General features: G+C 40.7%; 1 protein-coding gene across 32 annotated transcripts in view; it reads right to left on the reverse strand.

Moving 5' to 3' along the window:
- The window catches only part of LOC138675459 (protocadherin gamma-B2-like), a 502,075-nt gene that overhangs the window by 25,081 nt on the left and 453,177 nt on the right, over positions 1 to 23,817 (reverse strand). Inside the window, exon 1 of one of the 32 annotated variants that reach the window (XM_069763715.1) lies at positions 9,422 to 12,003. The exons of 30 other annotated variants lie outside the window; for them this stretch is intronic. In XM_069763715.1, coding sequence (XP_069619816.1) covers positions 9,422 to 11,851 — 2,430 coding nt within the window. In that variant the 5' untranslated portion in view covers positions 11,852 to 12,003. Of the gene's footprint in view, positions 1 to 1,074; positions 6,730 to 9,421; positions 12,004 to 23,817 lie in introns of those variants that run through there. One more of the 32 variants, XM_069763722.1, reaches the window with a different exon arrangement.

Consider the following 23,817-nt stretch of genomic DNA (forward strand, 5'->3'; position numbering starts at 1 on the left):
GCAGTGTTTTCCTGTTATGCTTCAAGGGAATCTGTCACCAGGTTTTTGTCAACTAATATGAGAGCAGCATAATGTAGAGACAAACACCCCAATTCCAGTGATGTGTCATTTATTGGACCCCTTGCTGTTGTTTGGTAAAATCACTGTTTTATCAGAAGGACTAGTAAACCCATTGCGGGTAGTCCTCTATATTCATGAGCTTTGTACAACCCCGCCCCCACAACTGATTGGCAGTTTCCTGCCTATGCACAGTGTACACAGGGAGTCAATCAGTGGTGGGGTGGGGATATAAAGAGCTCAGCATTCAGAGAACTGCTAGATCTGCAGCAGAGAAAACACTGATTTGATGAATATCGCAGCAAGCAGCTCAGGAAGTGACACATCGCTGGAATCATGGTTTCTTCAACGACATCAGATCCCCTTTAAAGGTCCTCATACATATTAGATAACTCTTATCTCTTGGCTGACTCCCATCTCTCCCGTATAAAGGAACGCTCGGCTCGCCTCTGTTCTTTATGAGCCTCTGTGGATTTTTTTTGGCAATGGCTTATCTCTATGGAGAACAAAAGTATCGCTGTTGGAGATCCTACTCTCCAAAGGGGAAAAACTTTGCAGGCCTCCATACACATTATACTTTCTGAAGCTCCAGGCGAAAAGTGGGGTTTGGGCATCTTTACTCTAATACAGTAACAGGATATTAATTTAGAATTCTACACATTATTCAATAACCAAAAAAACGGTAAATATGTAAAAAAAAAAATAAAGAATGATTTCTACCTTAAATACTGCCTTGTTAGAAAAATCAGCTGAGTTGAAAAGACTTCAGGCTTTGCACTCTGGGAGATTTATGCAAATCAGTTTTCTGTAACATTTTTGCATAGACACTACTGAGCCAAACAGAATAGAACCAATCTGTTATAGGTGGGTGTTACGCGTAAGAAAATTACTATGTAATACAAAATTGGAATTAAACCCTGCAAAAGGTGGCACTTGATGGGCATAAAAAACTAATAGATCAACCCAATATCACAAAATAAAAAGCAGACGAAGCAATAACAGTGCAATTATTCTTACCTGAGATGGATCTCGCATGTTATCAACTTCTGCAGTCTTGGTTTTGTCAAACATCTCTCCCATTGAATGGATTGGAAAAGGCTTCAGAAGCGCGAGATTGATATTTTCCGCTCCTTGAGAAAAATATGTTCGGTAGCACTGGCTTTCTGGATTGGCTGATTCGGTCCTAACTTCCATGTACTTTAACGTGCCATCCATGTTGAAATAAAGTGCTGGTTGTTGTATCCCTTGGCAGATGTCTGGATTTGATGGCCTTAAGAACCAACATGGATATTGGCACACGTGCAAGTCTTTCTTAAAACATCTTACTACCAACAGCGTCAAAGTCAACAAAAATGCCAAGGTAATGGCCACCAGTGAAACGAGCAGGTACAACAGTATGTCAGTGCTGTTTCCAGAATACAGAAGAGAAAAGGATGTTCTGGAGCTGTCGGCGTTGTTCACTAAGGCCACAAGTAGTGTAACAGTAATGGACAAAGATGGCTGTCCCTTATCGCTGATTGATAACACAAGCTTCTGCTGGGATTCGTCACTTGGCAAGAAGTTCCGGACAGTTTTAATTTCTCCAGAATGAGAGGATATATTGAAGGGTAAACCACTGTCAGGTTCCACAAAACTATATGATAACAAAGCATTTTGGCCGGAATCTGAATCCACTGCAGACACTTTAGTGACCAAGTAACCCACCGGCACAGTTTTTGATATATTTAGCTCTCTAGAAAGCTTTGGGTATAGCAGTTTTGGAGCGTTATCGTTCATATCCAAAATAAAAACATACAAAGTCGTATTGGTAAACAATTTTGGATTTCCATCATCCTCCACCTGAACAACAATTTCTAAAACATTAACCTGTTCATAGTCAAATGAACTCGTGGCAGAAATAACTCCACTTATTGGGTTGATTTCAATGAATGACGAGATCGGCAAACTTCCCAGTTGGTATTCAGCTACCGAATAGGTAAACTTGGCATTACTGCCTTCATCTCGATCAAAAGCGGATAATGTATATAGTGAACGTCCAGGTTCATTGTTTTCAGGAATAAATGTATTGAAATCTTCATTTGAGAACATTGGTGGATTATCATTAACATCAGAAATATTAACTGTAATTGTAACCTTGGATGACAGCGATGGAGATCCCATATCCTCGGCAGTCAACATTACTTCATATAGCGAAACATCTTCTCTGTCAAGGGGGTTACCTACAATTAAAGCATAGTGGTCCTTGAATGACTTGATTTGAAATGGTCCATCAGGTAACAAAACTAGTTGTGCTTCTCCATTTTTTCCTGAATCCAAGTCAAGTATGGAAAAAAGTCCAATAGTTGTTCCAACAACGGTGTCCTCAGGAATTTCACCCAACAGGGACGTCAGCAATATCTGTGGCACGTGATCATTGACATCCTCAATTGCTATCTGAACTACGCTGCTGCCCTCCATTTGTGGTATTCCTTTGTCTTTCGCTCTAACAGTTATCTCATAAACGTTAGCGGTCTCAAAATCCATAATTGCATTTGTCCTAATAATTCCCGTGTTTGGATCAAGAGAGAATAACTGTCGGACGGAGACTGGTGTGCGAGCATCCAAAAAGTATTCGATTTCAGCATTCACACCCTCATCCAAATCAGAGGCATTTAGCTGAATTATTGGGGTGTCCTCTGGTAGATTTTCTGTTACCTTAATTTTGTAAAATGTCTGTTGAAACACAGGAGCATTGTCATTGAAATCTATAATAATGATCTTTATTTGTGCTGTCCCGGACTTCGGAGGATCTCCACCATCGAAGGCAGTGAGGATGAGCTGATAGTCCCCTCTCTCTTCTCTGTCCAGAGCCTTCTCTATGACCAGCTCTGGAGACCGAGCACCATCGTCTGGGCTTCTCGTGGACAGTGAAAAGTACACGTGTGGACTTAAACTATACTGCCTAACCCCATTGATGCCTGAATCTCGATCTTGAGCTTCTTCTAAAGGGAACCTCGCACCTGGATATGCAAATATCTCTGTTATTTTTATCACCTGTTCTGAGCTTGAGAACATAGGAGAATTGTCATTTATATCTAAAATTTCAACTTCCGCTCTATGCAACTCCAATGGCTTTTCAAGCACGACTTCTACCGTCAATAAACATTGTAAGGTAGATCCACACACACTTTCTCTATCTATAGTTCGATTTACAAGGAAAGTACCATTGTGTTGGTCCACAGCAAAATACTGACCAAAACCTGATGATTTTAGCTGTACCCTACGCTCAGACATAGTAGCTGTCAGTAGACCCAAGTCATCGGTTATATTGCCAACTAAGGTGCCTACTTCTGCCTCCTCCAACACTGAATATTGAAGGTTTTTAGAAGATCCCAAAGAAAAAAATAGAATTATTACTTGCCATTTCCAAACTACGGTGGAGATCTGCAGACCCATTGTTTCAATGTCTTCCCTGGTACTGTGATATGTCCTACTGAAGCCACATTTAAATGTACAGGAACCCAGCCCGTATCTCAAATATGTACAGGGTTTACATTGTAATGTCAGCTGTGCATTCTCTTCTACAGAATATGGACATGGAGATTACTAAACTGGAATATGGGGTGGAGAGAAAAATCACACCAGCAGCACATACAGGACTTTAACAGTTAATTTTACAATCCCAAATGTGACAAAGTAGCAAAGCATTGAGATAATCACGTATCAAAGAAAAAACGTAGAAAAGGTTTTTAAAGCACTAAAAAAGTAGAAATAAAGTAAAAATTAGGAATGTGCAAATCGAACTGTACAAAGAGTAGTGTACAACACCACTTACTACTATGTCATTCATAGTAATTTAAAAAAAAAAATGTTTCAGCTTTGATTTTTTTTGCTCAATAGTTGTCTGCAAACCTTGGCTTCATCCAAGACCTCGTATAAAGTATGTCAGTGCGCGGAAGTTCATGTAAGAAATGGGAAATATGATGCCCTCTGCTGGATCTGCGTAATGTATATGGAATGTAAAATCTAGAAATAGCTGCCTTGGCCTCTTTCTAGGATGTGCTTTTAATTATGTATCAATATGGCTACTTTAAGGAAAATCCAATAAAAAACAATCATCTTATAACAGAATAGAATTTTGTTGATCTATATAAATATTGCACTTTATAAAGCGTGCCTATAAGTATAAAAGAAACAGCAGCATATCAACTTGTTACCATTCAACTATGCAACGTACAAAACCCAAACTAGGTCCTATCTCACCTGTACGGTGTCCCGCCACTCAAACTGCCCGGAAATAACATCATCACTTTCATTGACAAGTTGCTTTAACTGCGGAAAGTTCAAAGACTTCATCATGTTCAGCGTGTCCCTATTAATATCGGAAGTAGCACCTGTCTTAGAGTATTGGTTTTGTAGGCTCCCTGGCATCATAGACACCTCCATGTACCTGAGCGTGCTATTGGGGTTCAGCTGTAAAGTTTTGTGGGTATGGCCCATATAGTTATTCATTTCTGGGTTGGTCATTTGCCGTTTGTTCCTAAGACATTTCGTCAGCAAAATAATCAACGTTACAAATGATACTACACTAATGGCAACCAGAGAAATAATAAGATACATAGTAATGTTGGGGGTTTGTTTGTCGTCAGACTGTATATCTGCAGAGTAACGACTTTCTTTGGAAGAGGCATCTTCTAGAGAAATCAGTAAGGTGGCTGTAGAAGACAAAGCAGGTATCCCATTATCTTTTACCACGATACAGAGGTTTTGTACTAGTGGATCTGTCTCTTGGAAGCCTCGAGCCAATCGGACTTCACCGGTGTGAGGAGCAACTTTAAATAATGAGAGATCTGTTGCTTTGGCAATGTTGTAGCTGAGCCACGCATTGTATCCAGAATCGGCATCGATTGCTACGACTTTAGTTATCAATGAACCAGCTGCAAGAGACCTTGGAACCGGCTGCTGCGTCAGAACATGTCGTGAATTTCCAGGGTAAAGTATGGAAGGGTGATTATCATTTTCATCCAGAATGTGCAAATAGACTGTACTGTTAGATGACAATTTTGGAGTTCCAGAATCCTCTGCTCTGATTGTGAACTGAAGAACCTGAGCTTGTTCATAATCAAATGATTGCTGGGCATAAATGTTCCCATTCTGTGTGTCCATGTAGATAAAGGACATGGCAGGGGACCCATTGATGAGACTGTTAATTATGGAGTAAGTGATCTGTGCATTTTCTCCAAAATCCTTGTCAGATGCTGAGACAGTACAAAGTAACGCTCCCGGCTTATTGTTTTCTTTAATGTCCACATTGACCAATGGTCTTTCGAAGCTTGGTGGGTTATCGTTGACGTCTGTGACAGTTATGTTTATTGCCGTTTGTGTCTTAAGTTGGGGGTCTCCCAAATCTGTCGCCTGAAGTATAATTGTGTATTGACTTGCCTGTTCTCTGTCCAGGAATCCATGCGTAACAAAGGAATAATGGTTTTGGGTGGATGTGATAGTAAATGGAAGATCTGGAGAAATTTCCAAATGTACTTCCCCGTTTTTTCCGCTATCTTGGTCAGTAACTCTTAAAAGTCCCACAGTGGTCCCTGGAGGGGTATCCTCTGGAATGGATGATACCAAAGAAGATATAAGAATCTCAGGAGCGTTATCGTTGACATCTTCAATATCCACTTGGATTACACAATGTCCTTCCATTTCTGGAGTCCCATGATCCAGAGCCTTAACGGAGATTTCATAAGAATGATGCTTTTCATAATCCAGTTGTCCCTTAAGTCGTATATCTCCTGTTTTACTGTCCAAGCTAAATACATTGGTTATATCCTCTGATGATATGTCTTCAAAGGTGTATCGAATCTCCCCGTTTGGGCCTTCATCCTTATCTGTTGCATTCAGTCTTATTACAAGAGTATTTAATTTCACATTTTCTTTTAAGCTAATTTTATAAAACGGATTATCAAACACCGGGGCATTGTCATTCTGATCTATCACAACAATAGTAATCAAACATGTTCCGGATCTGGGTGGACTGCCACCATCAAAGGCAGTCAGGACCAATTTGTGCTCCCCTTGTTCTTCCCTATCTAGAGCTTTTTCTAGAACAAGCACAGGGGAGGGTCTTTCATTTTTCCGCGTCTGTACATTTAAAGAAAAATATTTGCTTTGACTTAACTTGTAGGAGCTGACGGAGTTGACACCCAGATCGGGATCTTGAGCCCTTTCGAGAGGGAATCTGGTACCCACTGCAGCTAGCTCTGTCATTTTTATGGCACGTTCTGCATTCTGGAAAACTGGCGAGTTATCATTCGTATCCAGAATTTCTATTTCCAAGCGATGAAGTTCCAGAGGCTTCTCAAGCACAATTTCCACAGGCAGAACACAGTTTACATTTGTGCCACATAATTTTTCTCTGTCTATTCTGCTCCTTACTATAATTTCTCCAGTCTCTAGGATGAGAGCAAAGTATTGCTGGCTTTGTTCAGACCCCAGCCTCAGAGCTCGCTCTGAAATCCCCGCCGTGTTTAATCCCAGATCCTTAGCAACGTTGCCTACTAAAGTCCCAGGCTCCGACTCTTCCAGTAAAGAATATCTCAGCTGTGCAGAAGCTAGTTTCAAGATACTGACAAAAAATAAACCCATTACTTGCCAGTGCCAGGACCTGTAGACTCCTTTCTGCTCCATTGGTAAATTTTTCAGGATGAATGGCGATGAGACGTGCGAAAATACAATGACGGAGACGTGCGAGAGTGCGGAGCGGCTCTGTCTTTTCCAATGTGCTTTGCAGATCTGCTTTCCTGAACTGCTGTCACTTTCGTGCGCTGTTCGCACTCATTGAATTGTAACAATAGACTTTTCAAGAGGAGAAATCATGTTGCCATCTAGTGGTGAAATCCTAAACAGTAGGAGAATAACAACATGTACTTTACCGGCGGATTCTTTTCACATAGCAACAAAGGTACTAATCTCCCCTCGAAAACCTCAACAAAGCCTCCTGATCTATGTTAAATGATCAGATTACAAAATTAATCAAGATGGACCTTAAGCCAAAAACAAAGAGCTGACTTATCGCAGAATGCGGCATTACAAGACCTATAGTAAACAAGAAAAAAATAAAATACGTATGTATCGCAAATGGAATACACCTAACCATAACAGTATCACAACATGATCGCTGAAAGAAATCACATGCAGAAGGCAAACCATAGCGTGTATTAGCTAAAGAGTTCATACGGATGGAAAAACATCATGTATTCTTTAGGAAAAAGTTACATTATTTTATGATTCTAAAAGTATGAAGCTAATTAATACATGCTGTTAATGAACATTATTCGTTAGTTTTCATAATACTCTTGTGAAATGACTCCCTGATACAGTAAGGAAGCAAAATAATAAATTTACAAATGGCTCCACGAATCTATGTGCATGGTTGCTTATTTCAAGCACAATAGATTATCCCACCTGCCCTGGAGGTCCAGAGACAGTCCCCCTAGTGTAGGACCCCATCGTCACAGGCAGATTGGTGCTCACAATTTGATTAAAATGAACCTTAAGTTTATAAGTGTAAATATTATTTTTTGCATTGTATCCACATCCTTCCCTATTTTTTGCCATTGGGGAGTTTCTGGCTAACTTTGCCTTTTGTGTATACCAGCCAATCAGAGCTCAACTCTGAGCGGATTCAGCTACTGTACGTTCACACTTGGGTTTGGACAATCTATTGTCTTTTCTGTTTTTAGGAACAAACAGAATTAATGGAAAAGACAGAGCCATTGCCTAACTGATGCAAATGGAAGCAGAGGGACCCCATTGATTATTATGGCGTCTATCAGGCTTCCCTCATTGAAAATGGAGAAAAAAAGTGCATTTTGCAGAACTTTCTTTCCTATGTAAGAATTGAGAGAGAGAGACCCTACAATATTCAATGTGCCCCTCTGATTCTGTCTGCAACACTTATGCAACTGACCCATTTTTTACATTAAAGCAGTTGTCCAGTGAAAACAAGTTATCTATCTCCAAAATAGGTGATAATGTACTGATTGGTGGAGGTCCAACTGCTGGGACCTGCAGAATGGAGAATTTTATCCTCAATGGGACACTTTTATCCCTGTAAAATGCATACAGCTGGTTGGACGTCCGATTGTCGCTCCATTCATTCTCTATGGGGATGCCAGAAAAGACAGTGTGCAGTGTATGGCAGCCCCATAGAGGATGAATGCAGGGGTGGTAGAGCATAAGTATTGCCACACCAATCTAAAGTGCCCCATTGTGCCAACCAGTGCAGGTCCCAGCATTCATACCCCACTGATCAACAAGTTATCCCCTCTAATCTGGATAAGTGATCACTTCTTCTGGACCATCCTTTTAATTCTGTTTGTCAGCTCATACAGGTGTGAACGTAGCCTAGTATGATCTAATATCACAGTATGGTCACTTCAGTGGCGGACATGGACAGAAGACGGCCTCTGTGCAAGAACACAGAAGATGGGCCCTTTCAGCCCAATCATGTGTCCGTGACAAAAGCTGCTTGCTCCTTTGGAACTGGATGTGGCCCCCTTATCTCTTGGGCCACGTTGCGGCTGCACAGGTTGCACCAATGGTATGTCCACCTTTTGCTAACTTCTGGCTATAATGTATGTTTGTACTCCATGTCCATGAATGACATAAAAACAGTCAATGCCCATCCCCCATGGCCATGTTACCTTCTTAAATTTATTAACATTTTTTAACAGAATCATTATACATTAGATTTAAGGTACATTTTCGAAACATCAGCACTATAGCACAGACCATTTTGTATTGTGCCTACATCACATTTTCACAGTAATCAACATTATATACAGTAAATCATTTTACAAGAAACTGTACCAACGGGTTCAGTAAGATATGGTCCAAGCAGCAGCTACCTGACCCTTGTGAAACATAATATTGAGGCTTCCCAAACTAGATGACATTGTGAATGTCCACTGAAAGTGATAGACAAAGTTTGTTCACATGGTTGTAACCTGGCATGTAGCGCAATTAGGATATTTTGGGTTATAATAGATTGAAGAACACGTCTTGCCACAATGGACCAGTGCATATTCTGGACCATGTGCTATCTACTGGATTTGTGTAGCTTGATGGAATAACAATCCTTCCCAGCATACAAATGTGGTGCACACTTAAAACAACGCCAGGTTGCTTGGACCATTCGTTCATCTTTACTCCACACTAATTAGAAAAGTTTCAGAGAAACTTTCAGACATGTTTAAAAAGTGACAGGGGGCATAAAGCTAGTATAAATACACTGATGAGACTGATTTGCCGCTAAGTATGTAAGATTTATATTGGTGTATACATACAGTATATTCTATTCACATACACTTGTAATTATTGTTACCTGTTTAATCAGATCTGTTGATGACGTGTCACTTAAAGCATTAATCCCAATCCCGGAATCGTCAGACTCGATCGGATTCTCTGTTGGAGCAATCTGTGCTGGTTTGAGAAATGCAAACTCATTTTCAGTTGAGTCCACAGCTATGGACATATCACATGGATATGGCAGAGTTGATGCTGCATAGTTCACTGGAAATCGTGGTCCAACCTGAGAATACATATCTGCTGTTAGGTAGCCAAATGTTTTAGGATGACTTGACTTTGATCTTCTCCATCTGGATATAATTGCAGCCATAACAGTCAACGTAAACAGAAAAGATATGGCCGCCAAAGCTATTACTAAATAGATGTTCAAGTTAGATGTAAAGTCCGAGTTCTGCGATTCAGTATTTAGCTTTGAAATATCTTGTTGAAAATTTTCTGCGATTACTAGATTTAGGGTCACAGTGGCAGAAAGAGGAGGTTTTCCATGGTCCTTCACAATCACTACTACAGAGTGTTTCAATGGGTCTTTCTCTTCAAAAGTTCGTGAGGTTCTGATCTCACCGCTGTACCGGCCAATGGTAAAGGATGACGGTTCGGGACTGCTCAGGAACTCATAGGAGAGCCAGGCATTGTGGCCAGAATCGGCATCGACTGCCACCACTTTGGTTACTAAATAACCTTTCTGAGAAGAACGGGGGACTGTCTCATACTGTGCTGTCCCACCTCTTCCACTGGAGGGATACAGGATCTTGGGATGATTATCATTTTGATCTATAACGTAAATCCTTGTGGAAACAGTGCTGGACAATCGAGGACTTCCATTATCTTCAGCCATTATTTGAACTTCAAGCTCCCTCAACTGTTCATAGTCAAATAGTCGTTGAGCATAAAGGTCTCCAGTTTCAGAGTTAATGGAAAGGAACGATGATATTGGTACATCACCTATATTGCCATTGATAATAGAATACTTAATTTTACTGTTATCATTAAGGTCCAGATCAGACGCCTGCACTGAAAAGAGTGAGGAACCTGCTGCTTTATTCTCTGATACGTACACGTCATACCTTGCTTGGTCAAACACAGGGGCATTATCGTTCACATCTGTTACCTCCAGCCTAATAGTTTTAGTGGTGGACAGTGGAGGAGATCCTCTATCTGTGGCCGTAATTGTGATGTTGTACACGTCATTATCTTCTCTGTCCAAGCTATTTGATGTTTGGAGTCTATAATACTTGCTAGATGATGACACTATTTCAAAAGGCAATGAGCCTGTGATTTTACAGGAGATATCTCCATTTGCTCCTGAGTCCACATCACGTATGTTAATAAGTGCCACCAGTGTCCCCGGTAATGCGTCTTCTGGTAATGCGTTGGAGATGGATGAAAGGATGATTTCAGGAGCATTGTCGTTTGCATCAATAATCTTCACAACCACCTTGGCATGAGAGACTAGGCCTCCTCCATCCTCGGCTTCAATAATCATATCATAGCTCTTGGTAGTCTCGAAATCCAGATGACCCTTTGTTCTAATTTCTCCAGTCGTGGGATCTATTGAGAAAACTTGTTGAGCTATTTTGTTGATATGGCTGAAAGAATAGGTAATCTGTCCATTTATACCTTCATCTCCATCGCTGGCATCCAGCTGCAACACCAGAGAATTGACAGGGGCATTTTCAGCCATGCTCACCTGGTACAGTTCTTTTGTGAATAATGGAGGATTATCATTGATATCGCTGACACTTATTTTAATGACAGCTGTCCCCGTCTTTACAGGCTGACCTCCATCCAGAGCTGTTAGAATAATTTCATAAGAGGACTGCTGCTCTCTGTCCAGCATCTTCTGTAACACCAGCTCCGGGTATCTTCTTCCATCGTTACTTATTTTTTCACGCAGATTGAAATAACTGTTTTCAGAGATTTTGTAGCTTTGCAAAGAGTTAATTCCAGCATCTAGATCCACTGCATTTACAAGTATAAATTTTGTACCGGGATGGGTCAACTCACTTATTTCTAAATTAATAACGCTCTTGGAAAACACAGGAGGATTATCATTAATATCCTGGATTTCAACCGTCACTGGAAACACAGACAAAGGATTTTCAACCACAGCTTCCAGGCTTAGGAAACAACTGGATGCCGTCTCGCAAACAGTCTCCCGGTCTATCCTATCGGAGACATAGAGGTTGCCATCTTCTACGTTAATATGAAAGAAATTCTCTGCATCTTCAGAGGAGAGGTGAAATTTCCTCATTGCCAACTGCTTGATGTTCAGACCCAAGTCTTTAGCAATTGTCCCTACCAAAAAGCCTTTCTTTGTCTCTTCAGGAATAGAATAACGAAGCTGAGCAGAAATAGCCCGAAGCCCACAAAAGAGTAACACAAAGCATAGTACTTGCCATTCCACTGTTCTCCAACTTCTTCTGCCCCTGTTTTCCCAGAGAACCATTGTAAAAAGTTGTGATCTGTCCCCAAAGTGCAGCAGAAATCTCCTCCACGTCTCCGAGTGATGGATCAGGATGAATGGTAGGAGCCACTGTGTTTGTGAGCCTTACAAGCCCGTGTATCACAGGAGGATGTCTTTCTGTAGTCTGTTCTGTGTATTTACTGGAAACTCCAACGGTCCTGCACGTCTAACAATGTCACCGTAGTGGGCAACAGCGACATGCAGTGGCTCACCTCGGAATTGCAGGTCTGCTGCTTTAATATAGGCATTATCCTATTTGAAATAATCCATTATCTAGTTCATCTGTCTCAGATTTCCATACATAATTTACTTTTGTAGCATGGCTCAGTCATTTATACTAGACGATCCCAAGTGCACTTTATGCAGATCATGTTTGACACGTTGTGGAATAATTCAAATAGGAAATAGTTAACTAAGACATATAGATTCTTTAAACGAATTGTTAATTTTCAAATATAATATTTGCCTTGCTTCATTTTGTTCAATTAAAACAAAAAATTCTGTATTCATCTTTGTCAGGTCCACCGCCAATTTCTCCGCCACTGTTCCGGGTATGTGTTTATGTCACCTTGACAGCAGCTCAGCCAATCAATGAGCTCAGCAACTCTTAGAGGGGCATTCTGGGGTAGACGGATTGGCTGTTGTGCTGGCGGAAAGACTCATCACCGCAACCCATGCCTGACACCGGGAACTGGGCGAAAAGGGTGAGTATAGTGCTTAACTATAAATAATTGCTATATAAATAACATTATTTTTATATTGAGTTATTTTTTTAAACAAAATGCAATGAGGAGAAAATTATATTTGAAAGGTTACAAGCCCTTTAAGTACATTCTGTTGATATATTTACTACCAGGGGTGGACATACCATATCTACGACCTGCGCAGGAGGTTGGGGACCCACCGCTACCTTCAATATAGTTCTACATATATCAAGGCTCAAAATGTACTCAGGATTTGGTAGAGATACATAATGTGGCGTTGGACGGTAAGGAGTCCAAATTCATATATATATATATATATATATATATATATCAACTATATATATTATTTTAATTATGCAGTATAGGAAAATATACTGAGCTCGCCACCTGTGTATACATTCTTCTAGGTGCATGGTAATTTGTGATCATCACTTAACGCAGAATAAAGGAACATTAACCGGGAAGTCCATTTTATTAAAAATTATATAGATTCTTTATTGCCACATATGCAATAATACAAAAAGAGCAAAAAAATCACGTGCATTTGCTCTAAGCCACCGTGTAAACAACTGCTTTTAGAAACGCGTTCACTGCATGAAAACACAAGTGATTGTATGACTCTTTTTTGTATATTGCATGTGTGAAAATCAAAAATAATTCCTGTTTTTTCACCGAACGGACGTGCTTGTTATTTTTTCTTTATTATATTAACTACGGTATATAGTAATATAGATCATTTATATTGTGTATTTATAGGCATCCACTACAAGTTTATCTTCAATCTACATCATAAATCTCCTAGTAATTCATTGCATTTCATATAGAATGACAGAAAGCATTTTTTTAACTGCAGTTTCTCATTTATATTGAATGCAAAAAAAAATAACTAAGCTAAATTCGGATCGATATGTCGAAGCACTTTGCAGCAGCTTCACTTGATGCAACTTGCTGCTGTCAATATGTAACATGCACTTATAACACCAGTCATGAAGGCAAACAAGCACATATGAAGAACTCAAGCAAAATGATACCAGATAGTGCAAATTGTTTATAAAGCCATATCTACCATTCAGGCAGGATATGATGGGCTCAAAGCCAAAATCCGGCCTCTTCTTGCTGTGGTGGTTGTGCCACATTACACTGCCCCTGCAACATTTTCATCTCAGCAACTCAGCCATGGCCTCCAAGCATATAGTACGTCCTTATGGTATCTCCATAGATTACTCAGTATAACAAGGCTAAGTTCAACACCTAAAACAACTTCCAAGCTTACAAAGAATGTATAATCAGAAAATGATCAATTGTTTAAATCAAGCTTTGTGTTCAATGTAGTTTTCAAACATTTTTGTCAGTATTTTTCTTATACAAAATATTTGTCTTATTCCTGTTCTTTACAGAAATTTTTCAGCAGTCACATTATCATCAGAGGCAGAATTACAATGACAGGTAACACCTGTATACACAGCTGATAACACAGGATCCACCAGTCACAACAGGTGATGTCACAGCTGACCCTGCTCCTCCTCCCTTCACGAGGACCTTTACACATGCTCATTAGATGCTTTTATACAATTCGTAGGGTTTTAGTCAGCCAATTGCTCTTAATGAACGTGTAGATTTCCTGGAAGAACAGGGGTATGAATACAGAATAGCCGCAGTGGCCAGTGCCAAAAGATCTTCTTTTTTTTTTTTTTTTTTTACAGGTTCTGATATTAACAGAAAATAAGTGAAAAAAAAGAAAAATAAATATACATTTAACAAAACCCTGATTTAGACAGAAGGTCATTTTCTGATAACACATTCCCTTTCAGAGGAGCGTGGTGTGTCCTGGATTCTAAAATACCTTTTATCTTTCCTAGGAATATGCCACTGCCTTTGCTCCTGCTTGTGAGTAGTTTGAACTAAAATGGAAAATATAATTGTAAAATCACGCAGTATTACGTAATAATCCCGACATTTGTATGTGACTCGGCAACAATGGCCATAGTGCATACTACCAGACTTGGTATTGTTCGCAGAGATAAGCGAATCTGACTATATTTATAGTCAGCAGTTCGCTAGGATTTTACAGAGAAATGAGATTCGCTCTGAATTTCTCTGATGTATGCGGTGGGGTCTCTGCTAGATCATAATAAACATGGCGTAAAATAAAAAAATGCCTACTTACCTCACCGCTACCCCTGATCCACCACCACAGCCCATCGCCTGGTCCTCTCCTTTTGGCCACTTCTTTCTTCCTTTCTTTGGTGTGCGACATCCACGTCAGACATCTTCGCTCTGCGCCGAGTCTTCTGTAGCCTCTGGCGTTATGACGTGCATCACCCAAAGCCTAGCCAGCGCCTCGAATGGAGCAAGCTTAAACCTCTTTCCTATTAACCTTCAGAAATAATTAATTAATAGTATTTTGAGCCTGCCCAGTGTCAGCACTTAGGGCCCCGCTGCCAGGAGGAAATTAACTTTATTCCTTCCGGCAGTGTTCGGGTTTCAATCACGTAGTTGACGCTGGTGCAGGTTCAGTCACCTCTCTGTGCATAGAGAGTGATGGCTGTAATCACGTCCCCGGCACTGACTGACAGCCGACACTGACTGACAGCCGGCCCTAATGATGTGCAAGCTGTCAGTCACAGAGTGGTGGCTGAGCCAACACCGGCACCACCCCATTACTGAAACCCAAATGTTGCCAAGAAGAATAAAGTTCCTCCCTAACCTGCACATTAACCCCATATCAACAGGTTAATAGCGTTTTTTCACATGACATGTTCCCTTTAAGAAAATCCAATTTTTTTTTAAACCAATTTTCTTAATCTTTAATATCATTAGTATATAATATCAGTCCTGCAAATCATTGGGCATAGACATGTACTAGAGAAGGGGACGTGTTAAGGATTGTTATTAGGCACAAGTATTGTTTTGACTTTACAACTTCTTCTTTGTATACCTGCTTGGGAATATCTTTACTGCGCTGGCTGGCCAGATGAACGCTAGAGAGGTGGAAGTTACATGCAGCGAGAGACATATCAAGCCATTAACTATCCCTACGTATTTTATGTTTTATGGACACTTTAGTAAATTAAAATGATAAATATTTGATCAGTATAGACAGATATCGATATGTAGTGCACAAAAAAATGATAAAATAGCAGTGCTTTACTAGCTGTTAGTACAGAACGTGACGTACCCCATATACAATTCCTAGGCCAGGGTCACATTAGCGTAAGGCATCATATGCGATATGCTAATGACCCTCGGCTCCGATCCTCTCGCATGACAAAATCACAACACCGGTGCAGAAGAGACGGAAAATTAATTTCTACGTCCGCAGTAATCGCACTGCACTTAGATGACATCCAAGTGCAGTCTGATGCATTAAACTCACCCATAGACTTGTATGAGTGATTGCCGTCCGATATACAATGCCAATCACACATGCAGCGTTTTTTTCTGACTCGGCAGGAGAACTTAAACACTAGTCGTCTCTGCTCCATAGTATAAGATTGGAGCGCGTACTGTCCGATGAAACGTCGCATAGCATTCGTCCGAGTTATATGCCAGTGTGACCGAGTCCTTATAAATAGTTATCCAGAAAAAAAATATTTACCACTGATATTAATATGGCCATATGGAAAGAGAATAATTTTTCTACTACAAGTGAAATACGATGGAAACATTGTTTCATATCCCTCCTGACACTCTACTATTCGACGGCTAAGGCTACTTTCACACTAGTCCGTCGGTACGGGCCGTCGCAAACCGTCGGCCTAACGGACCGACGGACATTGTGTTAATGTAGCACAACGTGGGCAGCGGATGCAGTTTTACAACGCATCCGCTGCCCACTGTGATGAGCGGGGAGGAGGGGACGGAGTTCCAGCCGTGCATGCGCGGTCGGAAATGGCGGACACGACGCACCAAAAAACGTTACAAGCAACGTTTTTTGGTGTCGACGGTCCGACGCAACCGTCGCACGACGGTTGCGTCGTGTGGCAATGTGTCGCAATGCGTCGCTAATACAAGCCTATGGAGAAAAAAACGCATCCTGCAGACGACTTTGCAGGATGCATTTTTTCTGCAAAATGATGCATTGCGACGGAGGCCAAACGGCGCTAGTGTGAAAGTAGCCTAAAAAACCAGGGCATTTTCAGTGCCAAGAGAACAGATATTGGCTTCAGAAAAAACCCCAGCAAAAACTCTGTGTGAACATAGCCTTAGGCCATGTTCACACAGTGCGTTTTTTACTGCGGAACCGCAGCGGTATTGCCACTGCGGTTCCGCAGCAGTTTTCCATGCAGGGTACATAACAATGTAACCCTATGGAAAACAGTCACTGCTGTGCACATGGTCCGTAAATTCGTTTAAAAAGCCGCGCAGAATAGCTGCGGCAAAAAAGAAGGAGCATGTCACTTCTTTTTCCTGAACCGCAGCAGTTCTGCACCCATAGACCTCCATTGTGAGGTCAAAATCGCAGTAAAACCCGCAGATCAAAAATATATCTGCGGGTTTTACTGCGATTTGATGTGCAGAACCGCTGCAGCAGGAAGTGCGGGGGAGCGGGCGGAAGTGCGTGGGCGGAGTGTGGCTGCCCCCCCGTGCTCCGATCCCGCCCCCCCGTGCTCTGATGCCCCCCCCGTGCTCCGATGCCCCCCCAGTGCTCCGATGCCCCCCCGTGCCCTAATCTCCCCCCCTTATACTTACCCGGCGTCCCGGTGTCCGTCCGGCCGTCTTCTCCCTGGGCGCCGCCATCTTGCAAAATGGCGGGCGCATGCGCAGTGCGCCCGCCGAATCTGCCGGCCGGCAGATTCGCTCCAAAGTGCATTTTGATCACTGAGATATAACCTATCTCAGTGATCAAAATAAAAAAATAGTAAATGACACCCCCCCCACTTTGTCACCCCCATTGGTAGGGACAATAAAAAAAATTAAGAATTTTTTTTTTTTTTTTCACTAAGGTTAGAATAGGGGTAGGGGTAGGGTTAGGGGTATGGTTAGGGTTAGGGGTAGGGTTAGGGGTAGGGTTAGGGTTAGGGTTAGGGGTAGGGTTAGGGGTAGGGTTAGGGGTAGGGTTAGGGTTAGGGTTAGGGTTAGGGGTAGGGTTAGGGTTAGGGTTAGGGTTAGGGGTAGGGTTAGGGTTAGGGGTAGGGTTAGGGTATTTTCAGCCATTTTAGCCCTAAAAAGCTTCCTAGGAAACACAGTCTCTGCATAGAAAACTGCATAAAAAAAGGATAAAAAAACGCATCAAAAAACGCATCAAAAAACGCATCAAAAAAGGACAAAAAAAGGACCAAAAAAAGGACCTGCGTTTTCTGCCAAGAGCTGCAGTTTTTAAAAAAAACTGTCCTGAAAAAAAAAGGATGGAAATCCTGAACGTGTGAACATACCCTTAGATTGATTTGTATTGCAGCAAAATATGCTTAGTTAGGATAAATTTGATGCAATTTGTGCTTTATTGAGGACAGAAAATGATATCTGCGATTTCTATTCAGATTTAGATTTGGTATTTAATGTGCCAAATTTGTTATCTTCGCTAATAATAAATCTAGTAAATAAATAATAAAATAATAAATAAATCTAATAGTCAAGTAGCAATAAATCCACAGTGCTGGCCAGTAAAAAAAAATATAAGACACAAAAAAGAAGAGAAAGATAAAGGCACTTCTCCACTTCTAAAAGTAGAAAATATCTATTAAGACCAACAAAAACAACAAACATCTTAAAACAATATAAAAGCCACATTGTAACAAACAATCGCCGTAGAGAAAACAACTCAAACCTCCGGTCTGGACGGATATAGACCATGTGGGAAAACAATATAACAAGGACACCAAAGATATAAGTGCTGGTAATAATCAGTAAATAAATAACAATGCAAATACACACCAGGGAATTAGTATTATATACTATGAAAATCGGGTCCAGAAAGTGACCTAAATAGATGGCAGCCAGGGAAATAAAGTGCACCCAGGTATCAAATACCCATGGGGCAGGTTCCCTTCTTTGTGGTTATACTGTCACTTTTTAGGAGTTTTGAGGGATGAAAAAAGTAGAGAACATTATGGTAAATAAGAAACTTGTTTATGCCAAAAAAAAAACCTTTTGCAAGTCTCTTGATAAATTCTCTTTTATGTATATCTATAGAGTTTTTTTTTAAAGCACCACTCCAGCAGTTTTTGTATTGCAGCGCTGGAGTGGTGTCACTAATATCAGTTCCCTACCAAAAGTCTTACACATAGCAGTCGCGGTCTTCATCTTTTATCGGCAACACTCCGGTCAGTCTCCAGGAGATTGTCACCTGTTGTATACCTCCAGTGGTTGCTGGGCGAGCCAGAAGCCATAATTCAATGTAAGTCTATGGGAGTGAGAACAAGGCCAGAACGAGGCCCCCAGACTAAGGCTACGTTCACACGTTCACTATTTGGTGCGTTTTTTACCTCAGTATTTGTAAGCCAAAACCAGGAGTGGAACAAATAGAGGAAAAGTATAACAGAAACATATGCCCCACTTCTGTATTCATCATCCACTCCTGGTTTTGGCTTACAAATTCTGAGATAAAATACTGGACGTGTGAACGTGGCCTTACACTGAGCGCTTAAGGCCTTTACCTCTGACTTCTGGTCAGTCAGAAGTTGCGGTCACAAGATGGTGGCACGAGACGGGAGCGGCACTGGGAAGAGCTGAAGACAGCAGCTGGTGAATATATTAGGCTACTTTCACACATCAGGTTTTTTGTTTCAGGCACAATCCAGCAAGTTTTGAAAAAATCGGATGCTTTTTTTTTTTTACATCGGATACGTTTTTTCTGATTGAGTTGTATTAGCGCCGGATTGCGCCTGATGGCCAGACGTTTCATCTGTTTTTTTTTCTGGATCCGTCCAAGTTGTCGTTTCCGGCGGACTAAGAAAACATCCAGAGGAACGTTTTTTTTCCCGGTGAAAAAAGTGCACAGTGACAGAGTCGGCCAAAAACGTGTGAAACGGAGATTTTAAATGATGAATCCGGCCTCCGCATCCGGTTTTCCAAGCATTTTCCATTCTGGGGTCTCTCTCTCCTTTTTTCCAGGAAGTCACTGTAACTCCATGTTAAAAATAAAATAAAACTGGATCCAACAGAAAAACGGATCCATTGCATCAGTTCACTATTTGCAACGGATCCGTTCTGCCTAAAACAAAAAACCTGATGTGTGAGAGTAGCCTTAGATTACTAGCACCGCTCCAGTAGTGAAATAAGAAAACCAAACCCTGGGGCTTTCAAAAAACAGAAACAGAAACCCCCCCAAATACTGAACCAATAAGAGGAAACAAAACTCCATCTGTGACACTTTTGTTTTCCTCTATATCAGTGTTGTATATAGTTTTTTTTACAGAGATGTATCCTGGTATAATTCTCCTGGACATGGACAGGCGCATTCGTGTCACGCCTGCTACATTCTCACGGGACTTATCAAAAGAGAAGCTAAGATATATCCTTCAACATTTTCAAAACCATCTATAAAGTAAAACTGTTTTTGTGGTCTGTTGCCCAGAGCAACCAATCACAGTGCTGCTTTCATTTTAACATAGCTGTTTAAAAGGTGACCGCTGCGATCTGATTGGTTGCTAGGGGCTGCAAAAAAAAAAAAACGGATATTCTTTTATGGCAGTTTGGATCAGTGAGTGCTCATTATGGATGAACCATTCGGCAGACAATGAGCAGAATGAATCTGTTCAGGGAATATGGCCGCTGTGATTGGTGAACCATGAGCCGGAACAATGTGCATGGAATCATAGAGAAAACTATATTCTCTCAGAACCAGCGCAAAATATGGGTCTTCTCTGCAGCACTAAAATTCACAAATGTAATGTATGTTTATAGTTATTCCGGCACTATAAAAGGCGAGTTACAACCACCTACTAATGAGGTATCCTAATTAAGCAACAGGATGAGATTTAACGCACTAAATAATCCCCCAAAGTGGTTGTGGTTCATGTGACATTGTTAGGCCATGTGATCCCTGCAGCCAATCAGTGGCTGCTCCTGGGCTGCCGTGCTCGCACTACCCTTCTACGAGCGGAAGAAGTAATAGCCAGCAGCCAAATAGTTACTGCATGAATGGCTGCAAGGCTTACGTGGCCTAACAATGCTACCTGAACCCCAGCAGAACTAGCATCGACATCACTGGCATGGTGACACTGCAGCAGATCTGTTATTTTTATTTTGCAAGGCAGATGACTTTGTAGAGTCCATGAAGAGGAAACCCCTTTAATTGATGTGTTAAAGTAATAGGAGAACTGAAGTAAATATTACAGAAATTTTATTAAAAAATCTACAGACATAAAACAGTATTCGGATAAAAAGAATAGCAAAAACAAAATATTTCACTATAATGGTTTGATTTAATGGGTGCATTCTAATTAATAGCCGCTCATTGCCATTAATAATGATTAAAAGCAGAAAACTACCAGTCACCATATAACAAATACATACCTGAATCAAATGGTTGTCTCCAGATACAACATCTCCAGTGTTTTCATTTCCTATTCCAGAATCATCGGCATCGATTAGACTGTCCACAGGAACATTGTGTTGGGGTTTAAGGAACGCAAATTCTCTCTCGCTTGGGTCCAAAGTTACACAAACATCATAGGAATATGGCAGAGGTAATGTCCCAGTGTGAAATTGTGAAATAAATCTGGGATCAACCTGTGGATATAGACTTGTACTCAAGGAGCCAAATGCCGATGGCTTAGATTCTTTGTGCTTAGAGACAACTGCAATAATCACAGTCAACAAGAAGAAAAAGGAAATCAGCGCCAAGGCGATCACCAAGTAGAATTGTAGGTTGGACTGAGATTCTTCTTTGTTAGACTGACTGCTCAGCTCAGGAAGAACCTGATGAAAATGATCAGCAATCACCATGGTTAGAGTGACTGAAGATGAGCGGGAGGGAATCCCATTGTCTTTTACTAGAACCACAATTCCATGTTTCATGATGTCCTTTTCGTGAAATCCACGTGATGTCCTGATCTCTCCTGTGTGCTGGTCAATGGTGAAGAGTGATGGTTCTGGTGACTGTAAAAAGTAAGACAACCAGGCATTGTGTCCAGAGTCAGCGTCCACTGCCACCACCTTAGATACTAAAGAGCCTTGTTCAGAGGTCCAAGGAACCATCTCAAATGTTGAGCTATCAACCTCTGGTGATGGATACAGAATGACTGGTGAGTTATCATTCTGGTCTACTATACATATTCTTAGTGTTGTACTGATGTTCAGAGATGGAGATCCATTGTCTCTGGCTATGATTTGGATATTAAATTCCTTATACTTCTCATAATCAAATGACCTTTGAGCATAAATCACTCCAGTTACAGGATTCATGGAGATGGACGAAGATAACGGCTCATTTTCATTTCCTCTAGTTATTATTACATAAGTTATCTTTGCATTGTCATCAGTGTCCATATCTCTTGCTTGAACACTAAATATTGAGGCTCCTGGTGAATTATTTTCTGGTACAAATGCAGTGTAACCAAATTTCTCAAACACTGGAGCATTGTCATTGACATCTGATACATCAAGCCTGATAACTTTTCTAGACATATTTTCAGGAGAACCTTTATCTGATGCTTGTATTGTGATGGTGTAGGATGATATGTTTTCTCTATCTAGATTACTTTTTGTAACAAGTTTATAAAAATTTCCTGTTGATGACATTAGTTCAAATGGTAAGTCCCCTATTATTATACATTGAACTTCACCATTTTCTCCTGAGTCACGGTCATGAACTTTTATCAGTGCCACCACAGAACCAGGGGCAGAATCCTCAGAAATAAGATCCGATGATGAAGTTATAGATATCTCAGGAGCATTGTCATTTTCATCTGTTATTTCTATTAAAATCTTAGCATGTGCAGCGAGGCCTCCTCCATCTTTGGCTTGTAGGGAAATTTCATAAAATTTATTGACTTCATAATCTAAGCGTCCCCTTGTTCTAATTTCTCCATTCATGGAATCAATAGTAAAGGCAAGGAGAATATTATTTGATGTTGTACTAATAGAGTAAGTGATCTGTGCATTGACTCCTTCATCTTCATCACTTGCACTGACCTGCAGAATTGTAGAATTCACCGCTATATTTTCTCTGACACTTACTTTATATACATCCTGTGTAAATACTGGAGAATTATCATTGATATCAGTGATAATGATATTAATTAGGGCAGTGCCTGTCTGTACAGGATTTCCTCCATCAGAAGCTGTGAGGATGAGTTCATGCTTGTTCTGTGTCTCTCGGTCTAGAGGTTTCTCTAGTATCAGCTCTGGAAATACACTGCCATCAGTGCTGACCTTCTCTCCAAGAGCAAAATACTGGTTCTCACTGAGGCTGTAGCTGATCAGGGAATTAACACCGACATCCAGATCTTCTGATTTTTGTAAAACAAACCTTCTTCCTGGGGAGGTAGATTCACTCATTTCTATTTCAACTATTTCAAGAATAAATTTAGGAGGATTGTCATTTATATCCTTAATATTAATCTTTATACTAAAGATATTTAGTGGATTTTCCACCACTGCATCATACATAAGGACACAATCAGCTGCAGCTCTGCACAATGTCTCCCTGTCTATTCTATCAGCAATGTACAGGTTTCCATTATCTGAATTTATAGTGAAATATTTCTCAGATAGATCAGACACAATTCTTAATTTCCTTCTGGAGAGATCCTTAACATTTAATTCAAGATCCTTTGCTAGATTTCCCACAATAGAACCTTTTCTTAATTCTTCGATAATGGAATAATGAATCTGACCAGAGACTGAATGACACAGCCAGGAAAATAAGAAGGGAAATATTACTTGCCATCTGAGTCCTTGCACTGATTGTCCTTCCTGCAGTTGTAATCCAGCCATCCTTCTTCTCACCAGAAATATAATGGAAAAATCCTTCTTATATTTATAATCTAGCAGAAAATAATCCGTCTTCTTTCTGAGTCCTGTACCCGGCACATCCCAGTGTGAAATGCTGTGTATTTCTTCTTGCAGTTGAACACTGTCTGCATCATGGAGGCGATTCTGGATTTACTGAATATTTTCCTTATTGGTGAACAGCGGCGCTCTGAGGCCAATATAGGGAACTGCAGAGTCAGTAGTAGGTTTATTGCTAAGATACCACTTAAATATGTGTGTATATATATGTGTTAAGACTGGCGAAACGCACCAAATAATAATTAGAGATTATATAAGGTGTGTTCGCAGTCTGGGGTCCACCGTGCA

Source organism: Ranitomeya imitator, chromosome 4 (assembly GCF_032444005.1).
Source record: "Ranitomeya imitator isolate aRanImi1 chromosome 4, aRanImi1.pri, whole genome shotgun sequence".
NCBI lineage: Eukaryota > Metazoa > Chordata > Amphibia > Anura > Dendrobatidae > Ranitomeya > Ranitomeya imitator.